The sequence below is a fragment of the Lissotriton vulgaris genome, chromosome 2_1 (assembly GCF_964263255.1).
Source record: "Lissotriton vulgaris chromosome 2_1, aLisVul1.2, whole genome shotgun sequence".
Taxonomy (NCBI): Eukaryota; Metazoa; Chordata; class Amphibia; order Caudata; family Salamandridae; genus Lissotriton; species Lissotriton vulgaris.
The window spans coordinates 1,463,735,148-1,463,757,107 of record NC_141687.1 but is presented as its reverse complement, the minus strand read 5'-3'; the positions used below and the strand labels follow the sequence as shown (position 1 = coordinate 1,463,757,107).

At 49.2% G+C, this 21,960-nt stretch overlaps 1 protein-coding gene across 4 annotated transcripts in view; it reads left to right on the top strand.

The window, feature by feature from the left end:
• SLC37A2 (solute carrier family 37 member 2) overlaps positions 1–21,960 on the top strand; it is a 926,772-nt gene that overhangs the window by 744,693 nt on the left and 160,119 nt on the right. For all 4 annotated transcript variants that reach the window (XM_086957324.1, XM_086957323.1, XM_086957320.1 and 1 more), the window contains one exon: positions 19,565–19,643. In XM_086957324.1, coding sequence (XP_086813450.1) covers positions 19,565–19,643 — 79 coding nt within the window. The remainder of the gene's footprint in view (positions 1–19,564; positions 19,644–21,960) is intronic.

Here is a 21,960-nt window from a genome sequence, read left to right as displayed (position 1 = left end):
GTGCAAGACATCTGAAAATACACAGAATGGTCAATAAATGAGACCCACAACTCAAGAAGGAGATCCACGCCAATTTAGAAAAATAGCATGTATCTTTATATATGTTTAGGCATCAAAAGAAAATCGTTCAGGTAAGTACGTCTATAAATATGAATTCTTGTTCAGTTAAAAAAAAGTCAACACTGTGCCATTTCTAGAAGTTGTAATGTTATGTTATGGGAGGAACAGTCAATGCGGCATTCAGGTATAGTACAGCCACTCATTGGACCCTTCTCCGGGGGTTAAGGTGAGTGAAGAGCAAGGCCTAAGGCAGCACCAGCAGAACACCACCAGCGGTACTAGGGCATCCAAGTGCAGAGGTGCAAAACAGCATCTGGTACTGAATGTTATTCCATGGAGAATGGTAAAAAGAGGCTGCAGGCTTCGACTGGGGAACCGGTCTTGCTGAACCACCGGAGAGGCTCAGGTCTCATTATGCTCAGGGATGTAGGGACACCTTTGGTCCTCTTCTCTACGTCCCAAGGACTACGGTGCAGAGGTGTCTATAGCGTCAGGTTTTCTTACCAGGAGCAGTCACTTAATAGGGGGCCTGTGTGCAAAGGATGCAGACGAGATTGGAGAGTCCACAAGAGGTGACACAGTGGGCCCTCTTTGGCTTGGACTTGGAGCAACGGGTGAATTGGTGGCTCAGGCGTCTAGTTTTGGCAGTCCTTTCTTTGGAGTTTCTGCCAGATGCAGGGAACAGTTTTGCTGTTCTACTGGAGGGCTTATTTCTTTATTGGAGGCAGGCAGTCCTTCCAGGGTTTGGATGCCCAACAGCTGCAGGACGAGATGTCTTTGGCGGAGTTTCAACAGGGAGACAGGCCGGCAGGACTGGTGCCAACTCAGTTGATCTCTTCAGTCTTCTGCTTTTGCGGCTCTTCGGTGTTCTCCGTAGGTCATCAGAATCTGTTTCTCTGGTGCCAGGGGCACCCCTAAATACTGAATTCAGGGGCATTACCTGGGTGTAGGTTAGTAGCCAATGGGCTACGGACCCTTTGGGTACTATGCGCCGATATGACCACTTCCTGTGGGAAGTGGGCATAACCCTGTCCCAGAATTCCTAAGTATGCCATCACAAAGATGGCTAATTCTGAAAAGTCGTGTCCACCTCAGTTTAGCTCATTTTAGGGGTGGTACTAACTTGAAGGTTTCACGTCTACCTAACTAGATATTTTTCACACCTGTCTAGGTGCTAAAAGGGCTATGGACAGGGCCAGTCAGCTTCCTCTCCTGTAAGGGGAGCTAGATTTGTATTTCAAAGGCGGCAGCTCTTTGAAGCTTGCCGACCTAGGAAGGCTAATCAGACGGTCATCCTGTGGGATGGGGCCTGACACCCTCTTACCGGACAGGCTTTTGTTCAGGGTTTCCTGAGAGCAGAGGCTTTCACCCTAGGAAGTTAGAATAGTGACTCGTGTGGCAGGCTGGCAGAAACCATTCAACGAGCACACCAGAGGCTGGTAGGTTTTCAGGGGGCACCTCTAAGGTGCCCTCTGAGTGCATGTATTGGTAAATCCAACACTGGAATCAGTGTGGGTTTATCAATACGATATGTTTGATGCCAGACATCCCTATATAATTTAGGTGGGGAACTCATTTTCACTAGTGTCCAGCACGTTTTAAAATGGCTTCCATGGTCACCTGTGCAGGCAGTGTTAGAACTGACCAGCACAAGGGCATAGCTGCTCATGCAGGTATGCCTCACATGTAATATTCAGTACCCAACTTTAGGGTTGTCTGACCTATTTTAGGGTTGACTTACAAATATTACATGCTGTGTTAGGAGACATGACACACAGGGATGCGTGGCATGTCGTAGTTTCTCTTTTGTCTGCACCAAGACGCAAAGCCTGCAGTAGCAGTCCTGAAATTGTTTGGTGAGGGATCCCTTAGGGTAGTATAATTGGTGCTGCAGCACTTGGGGAGGGGGGGGTGGGCTCTTTAGTACCTCAGGCCCTAGGTACCAGGGGTACCATTTACTGGGGACTTAGAGAGTGATAAAGGTATTGCCAATTGTGGGAAACAAGTGCATAGTTTTGATAAAGAGCTCTGGCACTTGGGATCCGGTTAACAGGAACCCAGTGCACTTCCAGTCGAAATTGCATCATGTACCAGGCAAAACATGGGGGTGACCATGTCACAAAGGGTTACTGTCCTACACATCTTAGGTTGTAGCTATTGAACTTGTCCTCCACCTACAAGGTGACCCACGTATACGACTGAGCTCTGCCCTATCTGGCATTGCATGCCTTGATATAGTGAGGCCTGCACTTCTCAGAGCCTCAAGGACCCTGCCAGGTGTATCTATAGACAGCTCCACTAAGAAACTCCAACCCAGCAAGGACTTTATTCACCAACCTCTGGAAGGTGGCAGGGGCATTCTTTAAAGGGCATAATATTAAACTGATAATGCCCATCTGTGATCAAGAATGCTGACTCTTCTTTTTCTTCAGGGGTCAGACCTAAATGCCAGTACCCTGAAGTCCAATCAAACGTACTGAGATATTGGACTGCCCCTAAGCTGTCAATTAATGTGTTAGCCATAGAAATTGAGTGTGCATCACTTTTAGTTACAGTATTGAGGCCTCTATAGTCCACACAAATGCTCAGCTCCTTTTTACCATCCGGAGTGTGAGGTTTAGGGTCTAAGACAACTGGGCTGGCCCACGGGCTCTCAGAGGGTTTAATGATTTCCAAATGCAGCATCTTGCTTACTTCAGGTTTGGTGCTCTCTTTGATATGATCAGACTGCCTGTATATTTTATTTGACAGGTAGGCTGGCCCCAGTGTCCACATCATGTGTACACCAGGGGACAAAGAGAGGAGCTCAGCATACTGGTACAGGTCCAGCCTGCTGTTGGGCTGAGAGGTTGTCTGAAAGGACAACACCTTCCACTGACCCATCTTTAGGGTTGTTAGAGAGGAGGTCAGAGAGAGGTTCGCTCTCTTCTTCCTGATTCTCATCTGTGATCATCACCTGGTCATCTCAGCCTTGTCATGGTAGGGTTTAAGGCGGTTTACATGGATGACCCTTTTGAGTTCCTGCAACTGCCAAGGTCCAATAGATAGGTGACTTCCACTTTTCTTTCTAGGATTGGGTAGGGTCCACTCCATTTGTCCTGGGGCCCTAGGGACCACAGGCTCCAAAACCCATACCTTCTGCCCTGGTTGGAACTCCACCAGTGCAGCCTTTTGGTCATAGCAAAGCTTCTGGACCTCTTGGCTGGCCACAAGATTTGTGGATGCTTTTTCTATGTACTCAGCCAAGCATATAATCCACAATGTCCTGTGTGGGCACTTTGAGAGGTCACAAGACACAATCCTCCCCTTACAGGATGACTAAACTGTAGTTTAAAGGGGCAAATCCCTACTCCCGTCTGTGCTACTAACTTGTAGGTGAAAAGCAGGCTTCGTAGTAAGACATTCTATCTCCTTCTGAGTTTTTCAGGGAGTCCACCAATCATTTGCTTCATGATCGTTTTGAATCTCTCACCATGATCTTTTGCTTGTCGGTGATATAGGGTAGTGAACTTTTAGGTCACTCAACGTTCTGCCCACATGTGTTTTAGTTAGCCAGGAATTAAGTTTGAACCTCTGCCTGATACCACCTCCTTTGGAAAACCCATTCTGGTAAAGATACCAATGAGGGCTGTATGTACTTCAGGAGCAATGGTAGTCCTCAGGGAAATAGCTTCAGGATACCTGGTAGCATGATCCACTTCTACCAGTATAAATCTTTTCCCTGATGCAGTTGGAGGGCCAAGGGGACCGACAATAAAAATCCCTTCCTTTTCAAAGGGAACCCCAACCCCTGTAAGTGGAATTTAAGGGGCCCTTGCGTGGCCAGCTGTCTTGCCACTTACTTGACAGTAGGCAAAGGAGTTACAAAACTCCTTCACCTTCTGGGACATACCTGGCCTGTAGAAGTGGGTGACAAACCTACTCGAAGTTTTGGCCTGGCCAAGATGCCCAGCTAGGGGTATGTCATGAGCCAATGTGAGGAGAAACTACACTGCTGAGGCGCGACCATGCTCCTCATGGCTCGAGGTTTGGGTTTCTGGCCTCAGTGTAAAGAAGTTCCCTCCTTCCAATAGGTTCTGTAGGACCCACTGACATCTCCCTTTAACTGATCAGAAACTTGCTGTCTCAGGCTTTCAATTGGACAGGTCCTCTATCCCTGACACAGATCTTTCCTAGAGAGTCCCTCTGAGCCCAAGAGCTCTGCCATGTTAGGCACATGCTCAAGGGGCTCAGTGCCCTCTAAGGCTGACTGGTCTTCTCCCTGAGAATAGGGGACCTCTAGCTAGTGTCTGATCAGAAGATGGTTTCCCAGACTTCTTACATTTTCTCTTGGAAACCTGGGCCATTATTCCATGCTCCAACTTTTCTTTTTCATCCTGGGCTTTGCACTGTGCTCTTGTTTTTACACACACCTTTTCAGGTATACCTAGCATAGCTGCATGGGTCTTTCTTTTGACCTCAGCCTATGCTAAAGAATCCAGATTATTGCCTAGCAGACATTGTACAGGTATGGCAGAGGCTATAACCACCTTTTTTGCCAGTATCCCCTCCCTATTCTAAGGATACCTTCACCATGGGATGTACCTTAGCCTGATTATCAGCAGTATTAAGGGGGCAGCCGGTGAGGAGAGTTGCTGGCGAGTGAATGACCGTGGTCGAAGCTGCCGTGCGGCAAGTGAACCTGTGGGGCAGACCGCCGCTGACCTCTCACAAAAAGAGACAAAAGAGGTGAGAAAAATGCCTGCAGTCGCTGCCGCAATGCCGCGTGCTGTTGACTCACTGTAGCTGTGCTTGTGGTGTAGACTTGCGAGAAAGAAATCAGCAAGTGTATAATTGAGGGCGGCGTAAGCAAACTCGGATTGGCACCCAATACTGGTGCTTCGGATTGTGGGGGGAAAGAGGAAAAAAGCTGAGGATACCATAGTGCTGCTGTTGTGCCACCGGAGCCGTATCTAGGCCTGTGAAGTTTGGAGTGAATCGAATGGCCTGATGGAAAGTATAAGCCTGCGGCATGGAAGTGTGCGTTGGCGGGGTCTGGGCATGCCGCGAGGAATGGAGAAGTGAAGTGGAGGCCCAATAAGGTGTGTCTCTGTGAGGTCTGGGGAATAAACTGCGGCCCAAGTACGATTGAAACAAAGAGTAAAGAAGGTGATTTTGGTGGTAGGTGGGAGTGAGACTGGAGTCCTACACAAGCGGTTCCAATCTGGCAGCTGTACATTTGCGTGAAAGTTGAGTGCTAGTATACGATATTAGACTGTGGGCCACATTGCGCAACAAGTGGTGTTAAACTGAGCACAGCTTCATCAAGTTGCAACAACACAGATGTTGGCGGAGTGTGACCGCTGTAGGTGGATCACGACAGTGAGTCAGAAAGGTCAGAGCATCAGCAGACTGTGCGCAATGGGCAAGCCAGATAAGTCGCAGCCCGCCTCACATTCAAAGCTAATAGGACACAGCAAAAAGCAGCTTCAGATTTGGAGGCAGAGGCCCCAGTGGAGTCTGCCTCCACGCTGGACAATACACTACTTGCAATGCAGAGCAGTTTACAGTCCATTGATGGGAAAATCGATGCATGCATGCCTGTGTATGGACGGTATCGCTGCAAAATTGGATAAACAGGAAGCCAGATTGGGTTAGGTGAAACAATGAGTCTCTGTGGTAGAGGATGGTATGTAAACGGTCTGGGATAAAACTCTGAATATAGAAAAGGTGCTCATAGTTATTCAGGCCAAGAAAGAGGACCTAGAGCGAGGTCCAGGAGAAACAATGTAAGAATAGTTGGGCTGCCGGAGTCAACAAACGTGGGCAAAATGAAACTGTTTATAGAAGGACTAATCAAAGAGATCTTTGGTTCTGATAACTTTTCCCAAATGCTGGTAGTGGAACGCGCACATCGTTCCCTAGCGGTGGGCCCAAGTCTGGGAGCTGCACGGCGCCCTATTATTGTGAAGCAGCTAAATTACAGAGATCGGGACACCATCCTTCGATTAGCACTAGAGAAGGGGCAGATTACACACCAAGGCAACAACTTGCCGTTTTTCCTGGATTTCCCAGCTACAGTGCAAACTGCCAGGAGAGAATTTATCAAGACTAATGCTTTGCGCAGAAAGATTGAAGATCGGACTGGAAGGTGCTTCTAAAATGTTCACGAACCCGCCAGCGGCCATGGAACATGCAAAAAACTTAGAGACGCTGACTGGAATCATCTGCCGGACCAGATGAAGAGGAACAATGAGGAATGAATTGTGAGCAAGGTCGCAAGTGTAGCGACAAGGTTGATGTGTGATGGCTGCAGTGCCCTAGAACGTATGAGCTATGGTCAGTATAAAGGCAAGTTGGTCTAGCTGAAACACTGTTGAGTTATGGTATGTAATGTCAAAGGGACACTTTGGAGATCATTATGCTGATGGACATTACCCATATGGTTACTGTTGTTGCCTTGTCAGGTATTAGATTAGCTCGTCCACCTCCCAGATCTAACAGGCGGCAGATAGCACTCTTCTGTCCCCTAATGGGTGAACCCCAAATGTGTTTTTGGGTTAAGTGGTTAATAGGTTTTTTAGTTTCCACGAATTGGGATGCATTTAGCAAGTTGGGGGTGCTGAAGTGGGTGGGGGAGTTTGAGGGGGTGAGAGAATACGTGGCAGAATTTGGGAGGGAGGGATTGAGATGACGTTTCTTCTTTCAGTGAGCTGGCTGCATCAGAACTTCACACGGAGGGTGCTGTGTATAGGATGGTACATGGCTTAACGATTGTCTTAAGTTAGTTACATGGAATATACGTGGGTTAAATAACCCCAAGAAAGTCCAAAATGTTTTGGCAGTTTTAGACAGACATGATGTTCAGATTGAATGACCACAGGAGACACATCTTACCAAACACAACACATTAAAGGTTAGTGCTCGCTGAGCCACGGTTAGGATTGCATCATCCTTTTCCTCATAGTCAAGGGGTACACTGTTCTTAGTTAAGAAAGGGACTCCATCCAAAGTTATTGAGTCTGAGGTGGTTGAACTGGGTAGGGTACTATATAAGTGTTGGGTAAGATTTGAGATACGTCAGTGCTCTTTGTCTATACGTATGGGCCCAATAGACGTTCCTGCATTTTTTAATAATGTTTGGAGACGGATAGCATCCTACCCGCCATCGGTCGTAATTTGGGGTGGGGACATGAATGTGAGCTTAGACTCTAGACTGGATCGCTCTGATAATGCAGAAGGGCCGATAAAGCAGGCTGCTAAGGCATTAGGGGAATTGATTGAGACTGAAGGATTAGTAGGCATATGGAGGGTCCGTAGCCCAGGTGTGAAGGAGGGCACATTTATATTAACAGGGCACAGCTCGTGGTCCAGGTTGGACTACTGGCTGATGTCTAGGGAGGCGGCCTCCATTTCAGTGGCGTCTGCAGCCATCGTCCCTAACAGACAGTGTTTAGGGCCAAGATAGGGGAGACAATGTGCAACTACTTCGCAGAAAATGATGGATCAGTGGAGAATGTAGGTAAGCTCTGAGAGGCATTTAAGGTAAAAATAAGGGGGGTTGTGCATGGGTGCCCAGGCAGGAGTATTAAAAGACTTGATGAATAGGATGCGTGTGCTAGTGGATAGGATTAGTAAGCTAGAACGTGAATACGAACAGTGCCCTAAGACTGACATCATACGGGAACTGGCCACAGAACACAATCAAATGGCGGACCAGGAGATCCAGGGCGCTATATTATGTTGAGGGAGGGAGGCCAAGTACACTCCTTTGCACACATACTATCATTACCCAAAGGACAGGAGTTCATCACAGAAATGCTAGATGAAAATGAGATGGCCTGGCACACTACTCCTGAGATAGGCAAAATACTTGCAGATTTTTACTCAAAACTGTATGGAACCAGACAGTCCACTCCTGGTACTGAAGTTAATAACTACCTAGAAGATATTGCATTGGGGTGGTTATCAAATGGACAAGAGTATTTTACCCAACCGTTTGATATAGAGGATGTCTTTGCCTACATGTAAGGCAGAAGGAATTGATGGGCTACCCAGTGAATTCTATAAAGCTCATATTAACGAGTTGGCGCCACATTTATTAAAGGCATTTGCTAAGGCTTATGAGAAAGGAGTGTTCCACCCTCCTCCCCCCCTTCCCTAAGAGAAGCTTTTCTGGTCACGCTGTTAAAACCAGATATGGTTGCTAATAAATGTTATTCGTATAGGCCGTTATCACTTATAAATATAGACACTAAAATGTTGGCAAAAATGACCGCATGCAGGCCGCAACCATTGATCTCCAAATTGTTTTTCCTGGATCAGTCGGGATTTGTCCTTAAGCAATCGACAGTTCATAATCTCCGTATAATTATTGCAGCGATGCACCAAATAGACCCGGACACCTAAGCAATGGCAGTACTACTAGATGCTGCAAAGGCTTTCGACTCGCTGCAGTGGCGATATATGTTTGTAGTGCTACAAAGATTGGATATCTCTCTTTATTTTTTTTTTTTTGGATAACTCTATTGTACACCAATCTCTGTGCTAGGCTGCGCATCAATGTGTGTGTGACTGATCTATTCCCATTTCAAAGAGGCATGCAGCAGGGATGTTCACGGTCACCGATGCTATTCACACTCGCACTAGAGCCTCTGGCATGGAAATTCCACCAAAAACATGCGTACACCGCACTACGGTTCAGGCAAAGACCATTAGTGATCGCCCTCTCTGCGGACGATATGTTATTGTATGTGCAGGACCCGGCAATCCACTCACCCCCTGTGTTACGAGAGTATGTCCTTTTTGAGCTGCAATCTGGGTTGGGGATAATTTGGCCGAAATCCACTATTCTTCCATTAACTGATAGTACGCAACAATTCCTGTTGGAGTATCGGCTATCCTGATCGGTAGACCCAGTAAAGTATCTGGGATTGTGGATGCACAGAGATCACGAGACAGTATTAACAATGACTTGCGGGCGGTAACTGGGATTAGAGAGCAAATAACACTATAGGCGCGTTTGCCACTGTCATTGGCAGACAGAATTGCTGTGATAAAAATAGCTACACTCCCTGAGCTTCTCTACTTGTTTGTTAATGTCCCAATAAAACTCAATGCAGTCCTGCCTGCTGTCGCTGGTATGGGCTGGTAAGCAGCCAAGATGAAGCTTGAACACACTGTCCCTACCATTGGAACGTGCGGGGGTCGAGGCCCCACATCTGTGTCTCTATTACTTCTGTGGTCAGGCGCAATTTGTGCTCTATTGGTTTTTCCCACAAAAATTCATGCCACACCTGGCGGTGGAGGTGGATAGGGTGCACCCAACTCCACTGTTGGTCAGAATATTATATAATTGTGAGGAAAGCAACAGGAAAGATATTAACCCAGTCAACTGCACTGTGTGGGCGTGGAATGTACTGGCTGCTCACGCAGGGAGAGATATTATATATGCGCCTGGCATGCCAGTTGCTGCCCACCCTGCAATCTCAGTGACGAGGGAGTGCGGAGCCTTGGAGGTACTGCAGACAGTGGGGATTACCAAGCTAGGTGACATGTACAAGAATGGTACCTTTCCATCTCTAAAGGATTTTTCAAGTAGGATGACCATACCGAGCAATGCGAAGTTTTGTATATGCTTGACTGTGAGCGGGGTTGCGCTCGTTAAACCCGAGCTTCCCGCAGGAACCAATTTGACTGAAAGAGCTACAGACGGTGCTGGGAAGTGGGGAAAGTGGGGGGATAATCACTAAACTATATAGTGCTTCTCGACGCGAGAATGAGTGCGAGGCCTCCACTGCAGTAGATAACTGGAACTCAGTACTGGCGCTTCCCATATCCAGGGAGGACTGGGAGGTTTGTTGTAAGTTGACAGGACATTTCACAGCTAATTGCAATCTTCGTATCATTCACTTTAAATATCTACACCAAGTTTACTATACCCCAATGCAATAAAAAATCTATGGGTTGCGAAAGGAAGTTAGATGTCCAAGATGTAATGTAATGCAATGGTGTATTTGTATAGTGTGACTATCACTCCGAGGAGCATCTTTGCACTGAGACGGAAATCCAAGATGGAAAAAAGAGCTGGTTTACTGCTAATGGTAATGATGGGAGATCAGATCAGTGTTTTGCAGAGAGTGTCCGGTGCACCGAAGATCCAGGTTTTCAGTGCCTTCCTGAACAGGGACTCTGATGTAATCTGGCGAAGTTGTGGGGGAAATTTATTCCAAGCCTTTAAACCTAAGACTGTGAGCGATTTTCCTCCCTTTGACACCAATCTGAAGGCAGGTATTTTCAACAGACTGGCATTTGCTGATCTTAATCTTCGGGAGGGAAAATAGCGCTTAAAACCAGTTTGAAGGTATTCGGGCCCAAAAAATGGAAGGCCCTAAAAGTGATAAGGACCTTAAATAAGACATGTTTGTGAATTGGTAGCCAGTGTAGGATATCCAGCGCTGCTATTGCGGACCATCTCCTGGGCCATTTCAGTACTAGCCGTGCCGCCACATGTTGGAACATCTGGAGCATTAGTTCCTGCATAGAGACTATTACAATAATCTAGCCTGGAGGTGATGAGGGCAACAGCAAAAGTTTGCCTTGCTGAAATGGGAATCAGATCGAATAATTGTTTAAGGCATTTTATAATGTGGAAATAGGTACGAGAAAGTGCCAGAGATTTCTGTTTAAACGATAGGGTGATGTCAAATTTATTTCCAAGATTTCTAACCATGTTCACTGTGTTTGGGGGGTAGTATTTGGGCGAGAAAACCTTTTGTTGACCTAATGGTACAATCTCGGTTTTTTCAGAGTTACACCTCAGGTGGTTATTATTCATCCAACTGAAAGTCGCTGTAAGACAATTGCAGAGATTTTCTTCCACCTGAGTAGAATCATTGTCCAAGACCAAGATTAGCTGCGTATCGTCCCCATATATGAGATAGTGTTTATGTTAAAGGACGATATTAGCTTAATCAGTGGGGCCATATAGGCATTAAAGAGGGTCAGGCTAAGACTCTAACCCTGGGGAACCCATGATAGAAGTGCCTTTTCTTGAGTTATATTAGCCTAGTGTGATCACTTGACGGCGATCTTGCAAGAAGTTCTTTATCCATTCTAGGAAAGTGCCAGCTATGCCAGAAGATGCAAGGCGGTCTAGGAGAATGACATGCGAGACCGTGTCGAAAGCAGCCGACCGGTCCAATAGCACCAGGACTGCTCTCTTTCCTTGGTCAAGGGCTGCTCTTAGGGTTTCAGTTGTATACAATAGTGCAGATTCTGTATAGTGTTGCGCTCTGAAACCTGATTGATTAGAGTGCAGCGAATTTGTTTTCTCTAAAAATGTTGTAAGTTCCTATTGACACATTTTTCAGTCAGCTTACACAGACTAGGGAGGAGCAAGATGGGGCGTAGGTTAGAAAGAGTAGTCGGATCCCCACTATACTGGAATCTTTGCTGTGGAGAGGGAGGACTTTATTATGTTTTTTATATTGGGGTTCACAATGTCTATGATAGCCTGTAATAGACTAGGGGGACAAGGCTCAAAGGGAGATCCTGATTTAATGGACAAGATGCGGGCAGGATGGTGCGGATTTTATACACCTGGCATGGGAATGTGCTGAGATAGCGAAATTCTGGCAGTGAGTGGTGCAGATATTAACTGAAATTATATCAGAAAATATCAGCTGTACACCAGAGATATGTTTAATGGGTTTGCTAAAAGGATTGAAGCAGCAAAACCGATGAATAGTAGCTATTACCACCCTGTATGCTAAGTGGGCTGTGGCTATGCATTGGAATGCTAGAGATATCCAAACATTAGTTAACTGGATTAGGGGTCTTGTGTTTTTTTTTTTATAATCAACTTTATTAGTTTTAGAAGAACAAAGAAATTCATTGGTTGCAGTTCAATAAGCATTAAAGGGAACATGACAGGGTTGATTGACGACAACAATCGGGTCAGTCCAGCAGCATCTAACACAGCAGTCCCTACGATGGTTACAGTATGTCAGAGATTAGAAGGAAGACAGATCATCATGGTGGCAGCATGTTAAACCATTTACCCCACACTTTGTTGAATAAGTCAGTACATCCCCGAGCTTCAAATAGGGCCTCCTCCTGGATCCCACACCAGTCCACTCCCCTCCTCCATCTCTGCACAGTGGGTGCCTTAGCCTGTGACCAATGCGCTGCTATGTCCCTCTTGGCCACTGCCACAGCCATCCCTATGAGGCGCTTGTCCACTCTCGAGCCATCCAGGCCCTCAAAGACCCCCAGCAACATACGAAATGGGTCGTGTGGAACCTCCCATCCCAAGGCCTGCGTAAGCTCAAGCTCCACCCCCCTCCAAAACGGTGCCAGCACCGGACAACACCACACCATGTGATAGAAATCGGCAGGGGCTGAGGTACACAGCGGGCATGCTGGAGAGGGCCTCAACCGGGCCTGGAATAGATGTGCTGGGGTGAGGTATGCCGCATGTAGGTAGTATAGTTGGACCATGCGCAGCTTGGATGACGTGGTCAAGGTTCTGGGCGCCATGAGGGCATCCCTCCAGTCTGCCTCTAGGGGGCCCAGCCAAATCTCCCAGCGGGCCCTGAGCCGATCTAGGGACGCGGGACCATTATTCACCAGGGAGCGATATATGCGGGACACTCCCCCTCTAACAAGGTTCCCCATCATCACCTGGGCCTCCAGTGGGCTGAACTCTGGAAGGGAGACAGGAGGCGAGACATACGTGTAAAGGGCGTGTCTTAGTTGCAAGTAACAATAGAGTTGGGAGTGAGGAAGAGCGTGGCGCTGCTGCAGGTCTGCAAAGGGACGGATGTGGTCCCCCACCCAGACATCTCCGAGCACTACTGAAACTCCAATGAGGTCCCACCTGCGGATCCCCTGCAGGGACGAGACCTCCCGCATCCAGGACCCATGCCATTTTGGCGTCTGTCGAGTGAGTTTCCGGTCCCATCCCACGTGCCGTAAGGCCATGCGCCAGGCAGGAAACACCGTCCTGGTGACCGGGGCCATCGCCTGTGGCACTGGACTACCATACAGAAGCGCCTGGACCTGCGCAAAGTCTAACGCAGTGAGTTCCACACGATAGGCAGGGTCGAACCAGCCGCCCGCATACCAATCGTGGATGACAATACGTTTTGTGGCGAAGATTGGTCACCCCCATACCCCAGTCAAAAGGGGAATGCGACAGTGTGCCAGGGATATGTGTGGTCTCCCGCCTCCCCAGAGAAACCAGGTGTCAAGCTCAAGCTCGCGAAACCAACTACCCGGAAGGTGGACCGTGATGTTCTGCAGTACGTAGAGGAAACTGGGGAGGACCATCATTTTGAAGAGCGCACTTCTGCCCAAGGGGTTCAGGGGAAGGGTTTGCAACTTCTTGAGGTCCGCCTTCATCCTGACGACCAAGGGCATGACGTTCAGGGCCAACTCAAGCTCCGGTAGAAGAGCTACCCAGACGTCAAGGTATTTGACCGAGTGCCTCCGAAGGGGGATGACTGACTGCCAGTCGTAGCAATCTCTGGAGGGATGCAGTGGGGCCAGAGTGGACTTCGCCGCGTTTAGACGAAGTCCAGAGACCCTCTCGAAATCCGAGAGGACCTTCAAGCACCTGGGGCCAGAACTTTCGGGTCCGCCAGATAGAGCAGCACGTCGTCCGCATATAGGGCTATCTTGTCCACTTAACTCGAGTCCCAGGCCCACCCCCGAATAAGTGGTACCTGTCGGATGAGTGCCGCCAGGGGCTCCATTGCCAACGCGAACAGCAGTGGTGAGAGAGGGCACCCCTGACGCGTGCCCCTTTGGATCGGGAAGGCCTCGGAGAGCTCTCCGTTAATAAGTACACAGGCTCAGGGGTTGGTGTAGAGCACTTTGATGAGATGGCGGAACGATGGACCGAACCCCATCCTGTCCAGCACATCTCGCAGGTAGTCCCAATTCACTGTGTCGAAGGCCTTTTCAAAGTCTATGAAAAGGAGGGCTAGATCAGGGGTTAGCCGATCATGGTGGGTTATGAAGGAGCTTGCCGTTCTTATCCCCCCCACCCATAAAGGCGAGCCACTGACGAGCGCCAGAGCATTTTGGCTGATTCCAGCGAGATTCGGCGAATCTCTTTGCGAACCGCTGCTAGTTGCCGGGAAGAATCCTCCCGCCCGCCAGAGAGTTGGGCAGCTTCCAGCTGTGTTGCCTGGGATTCCAGCTGCGCGAGCTGGGCCGTCTGTTCCGATCGCTTCGTGTGGACCAAACCTCTGGTCATTCTTCTTGCCTGCCTCCCACAACGTCCCCGGTGAGGGAACCGAGCCCGCATTGATGGAGAAATAGTGACTGAGTTCTTGACCAAGTGACTCCACTGAGTCCTGCAAGAACAGGTCTGAGTCCTGCAAGAACCAGGCGTTCAACCGCCAAACCGCTTGTGGACCCGTTGGAGAAAACCCCTGCCGGAGGGAGACGGGAGAATGATCTGATATCCCTCTGGGCAGGATCGCGGCGCCAGAGACCAGCCAGCAGTCAGTGGCCGGCATCAGGAGGAGGTCAATGCGGGAGTGAGTATGGTGGGACGCCGACATATGGGTGTACTGATCTGCGCAGGGGTTCCAAACGCCCCACACGTCACAGAGACCCAGGGCCAAGGCCCAGCTTGACAGGGGTTTGGCCGAGATGACACGGGCCTCGGACGGGGTCCCCGTCATATCACGCAGGGGCTGCATAACGGCATTAAAGTCTCCCCCAAACACTGTAAGACCCTGCGGGAGGGTGGAAATCACTTGTGTGAGATGGCGGAGTGTTGGAGGCAGGAGGGCAGCGGAAATGTAGAGGCTCAGGAGGTTTAGGGGGCGTCCTTCCATAGAACCAGAGACCACCACATAACGGCCCTGTACATCTGTCTCTGTGGCAGCTAGGGTAAAGGGAAGGCCTTTCCTATGTAAGATAGCCACTCCCCTGGAGCCCCTTGTGAAGCCGGAGTGCCAGACCCTGTCAAAGCCATAACGGGCTAGGAAGTTACATTGTGTACGCAGGAGGTGTCTCTTGAAGGAAGAGGATGTCTGGTGTGTGGCGGTGGGCAGCGCGGAGGACAGCCGTGCGTTTGATGCGGTCTAAGAGGCTATTGACATTCCAGGAAAGGATGTGGATGGGCCTAGTGAGAGTGTATGTCATCGGAAGGGATAGGACGGGGAGGGACGGATAACCACAGGGGGCCGCACCCAGTCGGAGGAGGGTATCCACCCAAATGTAGGCTCAGAGAGGGGGCTATGGAAATGGTGATCTGTTCGTCAATGGTGAAGGCCCGAAGAGAGGAGGGGGAACGACTGCCAGCAGCCGTTCCCGATGGCGGCCCGTAGGCAGACAAAAATAACAAACTGGTGGAGGCAATGAACTGCGTGTCAGCTGTGGACCTGCCTGTGAGAGAAGGCTACTAAGGAGAACTGCAACCAGCGGCCGGTAGGCACCGCAAACAGTGGCCTGTAGGTGTCTAAAAATAAACTGTTGGGAGACAACGGTCTCCCCCCCCAACCCTCGCCCCCCCAACTCCCCCCACCCTACACTTCTGAAGTGGAAGCATATGTCGCCCCATAAAGCCCCCAACTGCCAACAACCCCTCTAAGAGGCGATGCACTAATCTAAAACGGTTAGCAAGAGGAACCAAACAAACAGGAGCGAGGCTAAAGTGGACCCGCCTCCATGTATACGGATGAATGCCCACAACTGAATAGACAAAATGCAAAAGGCGTTAAGCATAAGATGAACATGATGAAGTAGCTCGGCACTGTATTGGAAAGGTGGACCTCCAATAGGGCCATCCAGTGGAGCCAGGCAGGACCCCGCTCATAAAGTCAAGAGCGGACCCGCTGTGGAAAGTCGTGACAAGTGAAATGCAAATTGACCAGTCTGCAACATCGGTTACATTTCCTCCTCACCACCAAACCCCGGATCACGGGGCTCCCAGACAGATCTGAGTCCAATAAGGCCTTTCGCAGGTTCACATCCGACCCGGGGATACTTCCCATATCAATCAGAGAGGAGGCCAAGGTGGAGAAAGAAGCTCTCTGATTCGTGGGCTGAGTCTGGGACCATCGGGACTACACCCCTGGCGAGTGGGAACCTCCTCCCAGGCGGCTGCCCCGTCTTCGAGATCTAGTTCGACTCCTCTGAGCCTTAGGCGCCACGTGTGCCGGGTGCACTGATGATCTTCGGGCAGGGGAGGGGGCCGCACCAGGCAGGAGGGGACGTTCCTCCGTGAGCCAGGTCCACGCTGCTTTGGGGGTGTCAAAGAAGAATGTCTTGTCCTGGAAGATCACCTTGAGACGTGCTGGGAAGAGCAGGCCGTAACAAAGTCCCATAGCCCTGAGTTTTTGCTTGACCTCGTCGTAGGATTGGCGCTGAGTCTGTACCTCTCTGGAATAATCCGTGAATACCTTGATTTTGGAGTTCTGGAATAGCAAGGGACCCAGTTCCCTGGCCATCCCCAGAATTGCGTCCCTGTCCCGGAAGTTGAAGATTCGAAGGATGATGGGACGAGCCGGGGCTCCAGGAGGGGGTTTAGGAGCGAGAGAGCGGTGAGCTCGTTCCACCGCGAACCAGGGGGCGAGTTTCTCTTTGGGCATCCAGGAGCGGACCCAGGCCTCAATGAAGGTGTTGGTGCGGCCCTTCTCTACCCCCTCCAGAAATCCCAGGAGGCGGAGGTTGTTTCTCCGGGCCCTGTTTTCGGCATCCTCTGCTTTGCAGTGCAACTCCGAAGTCTGCGTCTGTAGGCGGGCAACCTGGGTCTTGAGGGCGCCCACGTCGTCCTGCACCGTGGAGGTATGGGATTCCGTTTCCGCAATACGTGCAGTGGCGTTCCGGAGGTCTTGCCGAATCAGGGCTACATCCACCCTCACTTCCCCGATCTTGCTTTCCACCGAGGCCTGGGAGGCGCTTATCGCCTGCAGGATAGTGGGGAGGTCTCCCTCGGCGGCTCCAGGGACAGGCGGAGGTCCAGCCCCAGGATCTCGGCCGGACGTGGTGAATTGGTCCATCTTTGTTTGGGTGGGGGGGAATTGGGGTCTGCGTATTGCGGTTCCTACCCATGGCCCGACGAAGAGAGGGGGGGGGGGCAGCACCCGTACGCCACCCGACACGGTGGCTGATACGCCCCACACACCAACCACAGCTTAGCCCCTGGTCCACCGACAGCGGGGAGGTGCAGGCCCTCACGGCAGCGAGACCGGGGCAGGGCGACGAGCCTCCATGGTTGTAGGAGTCGATGTGCCTCGCAGCTCAGGTAACAGTGCAGGTAATGAGGGGGCCACACTGCGCAGAGGTTCCCGCGACTCACCCCCAGGAACAGCAAGACAGCCACGGGCCAGCTGCCCCGCGTAGCTCAATGATAGCAGCTCCGCACACCTCTAGCCCCACGTGTCTCGAGGCACAAAGCAGCAGGCAAGAGGGCACACAGCAAGGGGTCCACACAAGTGCAGGGCGGGGAGCGCAGGCTGCACCCCAGTCCGCGCTGGGCCTCCAATCTCAGGGGAGCAGGGCGACAACAGCCGTCCGGGAAAGGCGCGGGATCCACCAGGCGCAGGACAAATCGAGGAGCCAGGCCACCCACTATCCCCCAAGCAGAGGGACAGGCATCACAGCACGAGAAGGAAGGGCCAACTCTGTCACCTCAGTCGCCCTCTCCGCCATACCAGCAGCCTCCACACTGGCAAGCACAGGGGAGGGGGCCCAACGCGGCACAGCCCGCCACTCGACGTGGTGGCCCACCCCCCCCTCATACCGCAGTTAGCACACCACCTCTGTGATTAGGGCCCCACTCACCGAGCCGCCGTCAGGAGTCCGGGCCGCTACGCGCTCCGGAGATCGCCCCCAGCGCCGGGCTGCAGTGTAGTAAGCTCTCCAGTAATGGCAGCGCCCGCAGGTCACCTAGGCCGTGCCCGTCCCTTGATATCTCTCGGGTGCCGCCTCCAGGAGTGGGGCCGTTTTCCACCGCTTCGGGCCACAGACGTCCCTTGTCTCATCGTCATAGGGCGGGCCCACAAAGCTGGGACAGTCCGCGCTTCAGAGCCCCCAGGCGGTATCTGCAGGCCCGGGAACGAGGGCCGCCATCTTAGGCCCGCCAGGCCTCAGGAAAGGAGGGCCGTCCGCCGGAGCACATAGAGACCGGGCAGTCCCCCAGGAAGAACCGGAGCAGGGCAGGACAGCCAGGGAGCCGCAGCAGGTGTGTGAGGGGTCCGATGGCGGCTGTAGTTGGGATGATGGAAGGCGGATGACGGAGGGAGTCCGGAGCACTCGTAGAGTGCGACCGCGATCTTGATGCCTCAAGCCACGCCCCCAGGGATCTTGTGTTTTGTAAGGAACAACTAAATGTGTATGCTGAGGGGCTTCCAGAGGCATCTAGACATAAAGATTTTTGGGCACCACTTACCATGTATCTGTTAGGCCACCCGGATATGATATAAGCGATAGTATGTAAATTGTCTTTCAAGTACAAAAAAATGATGTTGTGAACTGATATTGCAGTGTGTAAAATATTGAACATGTCTTGCAGTGTATCGACGTTAAATCTATCTGCCATGTAAGAGTTGAGGTGGGGAGGAGGGCTGAAGTTCAATATAAAAAAAACTTCAAAAAAATGTAGTTATATTACAAGATCGTTGTATACTGAGGTTTCAATATGTGTGTATCAATGTCATTGATTGGAATTGTGACTCAAATAAATAATAAAAAAAAATAATATATATAATATATATATATATATATATATATATATATATATATATATATATATATATATATATATATATATATATACTTCTACACCACCCACCACTCTCTCTGCTTTCCCTTCCCTCCCGTCCAGAAGTTGTGCAGGCTATTCTTTTCTAAGAGAGCCCAGCCACAGCAGCCTAGAATTACTTTATGACTTAACAGTGGATAACAATGTTTTTCCACAGTTGCTACATCATAGCAGTGGTTTACTGGATTTCGAACATATTCTTAATCCAGCAAATCAATGCTATGATGTAGCAGCAGCGGCTAATGAGTATGTTTCTGACAGGCTTTGGGATTTACTGTTCTATTTACTACTCTACACGATAACTGATCACCTTAGCACGTAGATTGTGACACCCAACGTTCATGGTAAATTCCATTTGATTGACCACCTTACTTATCCAGCAGTGGGACATCCTGGCCAAAAATCGTCCGCCACATGCAAAGATACTCACTCAATGGAAAAGCGGTTAGGGCTTTAAGAGGATATTTAATCAAAATACCGCAATTCTTGCACAAATACTCTACTATGGACTCTGACTGCTTAAACAAAAGCTGATCAAATTTTCTGGGGGTACACAGAGCTCACTACATTGCACATTATGGACCAATAGCTTATGTGCATTGATCTGTTTTTATTCTTGCTTAACGTGCAATATCGTTATTTAAGGCTGTTATGTTCCCCCATCGAGAAGCAATTCCTTTATTTGCCACATTTACAGAGTGTTCTACTTTGGGTTTTATTTTGAAATGTTTTCTCCCACAGGGCACGCACGAGTCTCTTCACGGCAATGCAAAAGCACTTTCAACTGTGGCAGCTATTATTGATGGAACGGGCTCCATAGGTGAGTGGAGTGAAACCAAATTATGTATGGAGTTTGCTTTGTAGGATTCATTGTGAGCTTCACAGATCAGTTCTTAGGTGATTTGAAAGGGGACTAGTAGTCATTTGAAGAAAATATCATGCATAGCAACTCACTGCTGACATTCGTTCTTAAAATTGGTTATGCTATCCCCTTTCTCGATTTGAAAAGATGTAACTCTGAACTAAGTATATACCAAGGAGGAGGGCTGTAAGCCAGCAGCACTAAATATGGTGGGGCTTCTAGGTCCATAGCTACAGTGGGAGAGGTGAAACAACAAATCCAAACACTAAGTTATTTATTTACTTATATCGCTCCAAGACACGTTCACCGAAGGCATTATGAAGCTAGGAGAACTAAAAGACCCAAAACAACAAAGTAACAGAAAATGACAAAAGAGATAGGGTTTCAAACCATTTTTGAACTGTTTGTCAACAGCAGCACGGCACGTGAGTTGCATTCCAGAACTGGGGAAACAAAACCTTTGCATTGTTTCATGTTGATTGCAAAATCAACACTTCCGCACGCCACTCATCAGATGTGGCTACATGAGCAAGGAAAGTCATTATCTGATGATGGGTATGAGTACCAATGCGTTATTGGGCTTTTTTTTGGGTCAAAATTCTAGTTTGTTTATGCATATATCAACTCCCATCATCCTACCGCAAAAGAACCATTATAATGCAGAGTTTCTCTTGTGGAGGGAAATTTTCTAATAACCATTACAGATTCTTATATTGCTGTCAAGCTAATCACATCATTGAACAAAAATTTCACCAAAACCTTCCCCTACCCTCAAACAAAAACCCTTGAAACTGAGGTTCATCGTTGAGTCACATTTTGACTTATAGGAGACGGCGCGCGACAAGAATGGTCATCTGGAGAGCGTTGCTCAGAGAAGGAGGGAACAGTCCCTGTCTGATGAAGCAGCTGTCAACGCTCTTAGAAATGGAAGAGGTGAAGCGCCCTCGTACGTGTAGGGCAGGCATATAGTGGCAGACCTCTGGAGCGATATGTCACCAAGGGGCCCCAAGTGTACTCAAAGTTTTTATAGTTTTCCAAAAAGATGTCTGGCATTTTTTCCATCTTGATGGCCTGCCAGAGTTTGGTGTGCCACTGAGACATCGACAGCGCCTCTTTTTTCTTTCAAGCAAAGGTTAGCTCCAACTTTGCTGCACCCAGACACAGCCATATTATTGCCCTATCACCCACAGGTTGGTGCTTAAGGGTGTCATCCTATAATCCTAATAGTGCAAAGCCCGGGTTGTCCGGAATTGGGTATCCCAGGATGTTTCTGATTTGTGGACCATAATGGGCGAATGGTCGGGCAATCCCACCATATGTGATGAAAGTTGCCCAGCAACCCACATCCCTTCCAGCATAGTTTGGAAGTTTTTAGGAAGATTGTTTTCAGATTGCTATGGTATAGGTACCAGTCGGAAAGTAGTTTATAATGTGCCTCCCTCATACCTATGGAATGTCTCACCAGAGTTTGCGCCACTTTCCTTAATGGAATGTCTCCTAAAGTATTTGCTCCCTAAAGGTGATATGACGAGGCTGTGGGCTAAGAATGGTGACGAGCAATAAGGAGTAGAGTAAGGAGATGCAACCTCTGTAATTTTCTGCCCGTCTGGTAAATTGTTCAGTAGGGGGTAAGGTCTGTAGTGGCGGCTGCTCTGATATCTGGGTGGAGTACCCAGTATTTCAATTGTGCATAGTGGTAGTGTTCTTAGTCCGGAAGCTGGAAGTCCTGCTAACAGTGCTCGAAAGTGAGGATGTTCCAGTTGTGAAAGAGGTCAGAAATGGTAAGACTTCCCCCCCTCCCTCCAGGTGTCGAAAGTCCGGGTTGAAAAGCCAGCAGAAATGCTGGGTTATAATGAATTGGCATGAAGGGGGAAGGAAAAGTGGACCATTATGCACCTCATTCCAAACTTTGAGTCAGTTTTTGTGGGGGTACGCAAGTATGTATTGAGGAAAACGATCCGCAGCCCTTAAAAAATTAGTGATGCAAAAAAGTGTAAAAGCATCTGGGGCCAATTTTAAAAATAAGAGTGCCACCTGTGCTTGTTTAAATCTGGCTTTTTTTAAAATGCCCTTCAGTAAAATCTTCTGGGATGTAGATAAAATGGGTAAAGTAAAACAAAGTGAAGGGTGTCCTGTGGAGACCTATGGTCGCAGCCACAGGGCCCCTTCATCTCCGAGGGTGGTGTAAACCCTGCCGGCTCTACTAAAATATGTTGCAAAAGATTTAACCTGAACCAAGTCATTAAAAACCTATCATGAGCGCTGCTTATACAGG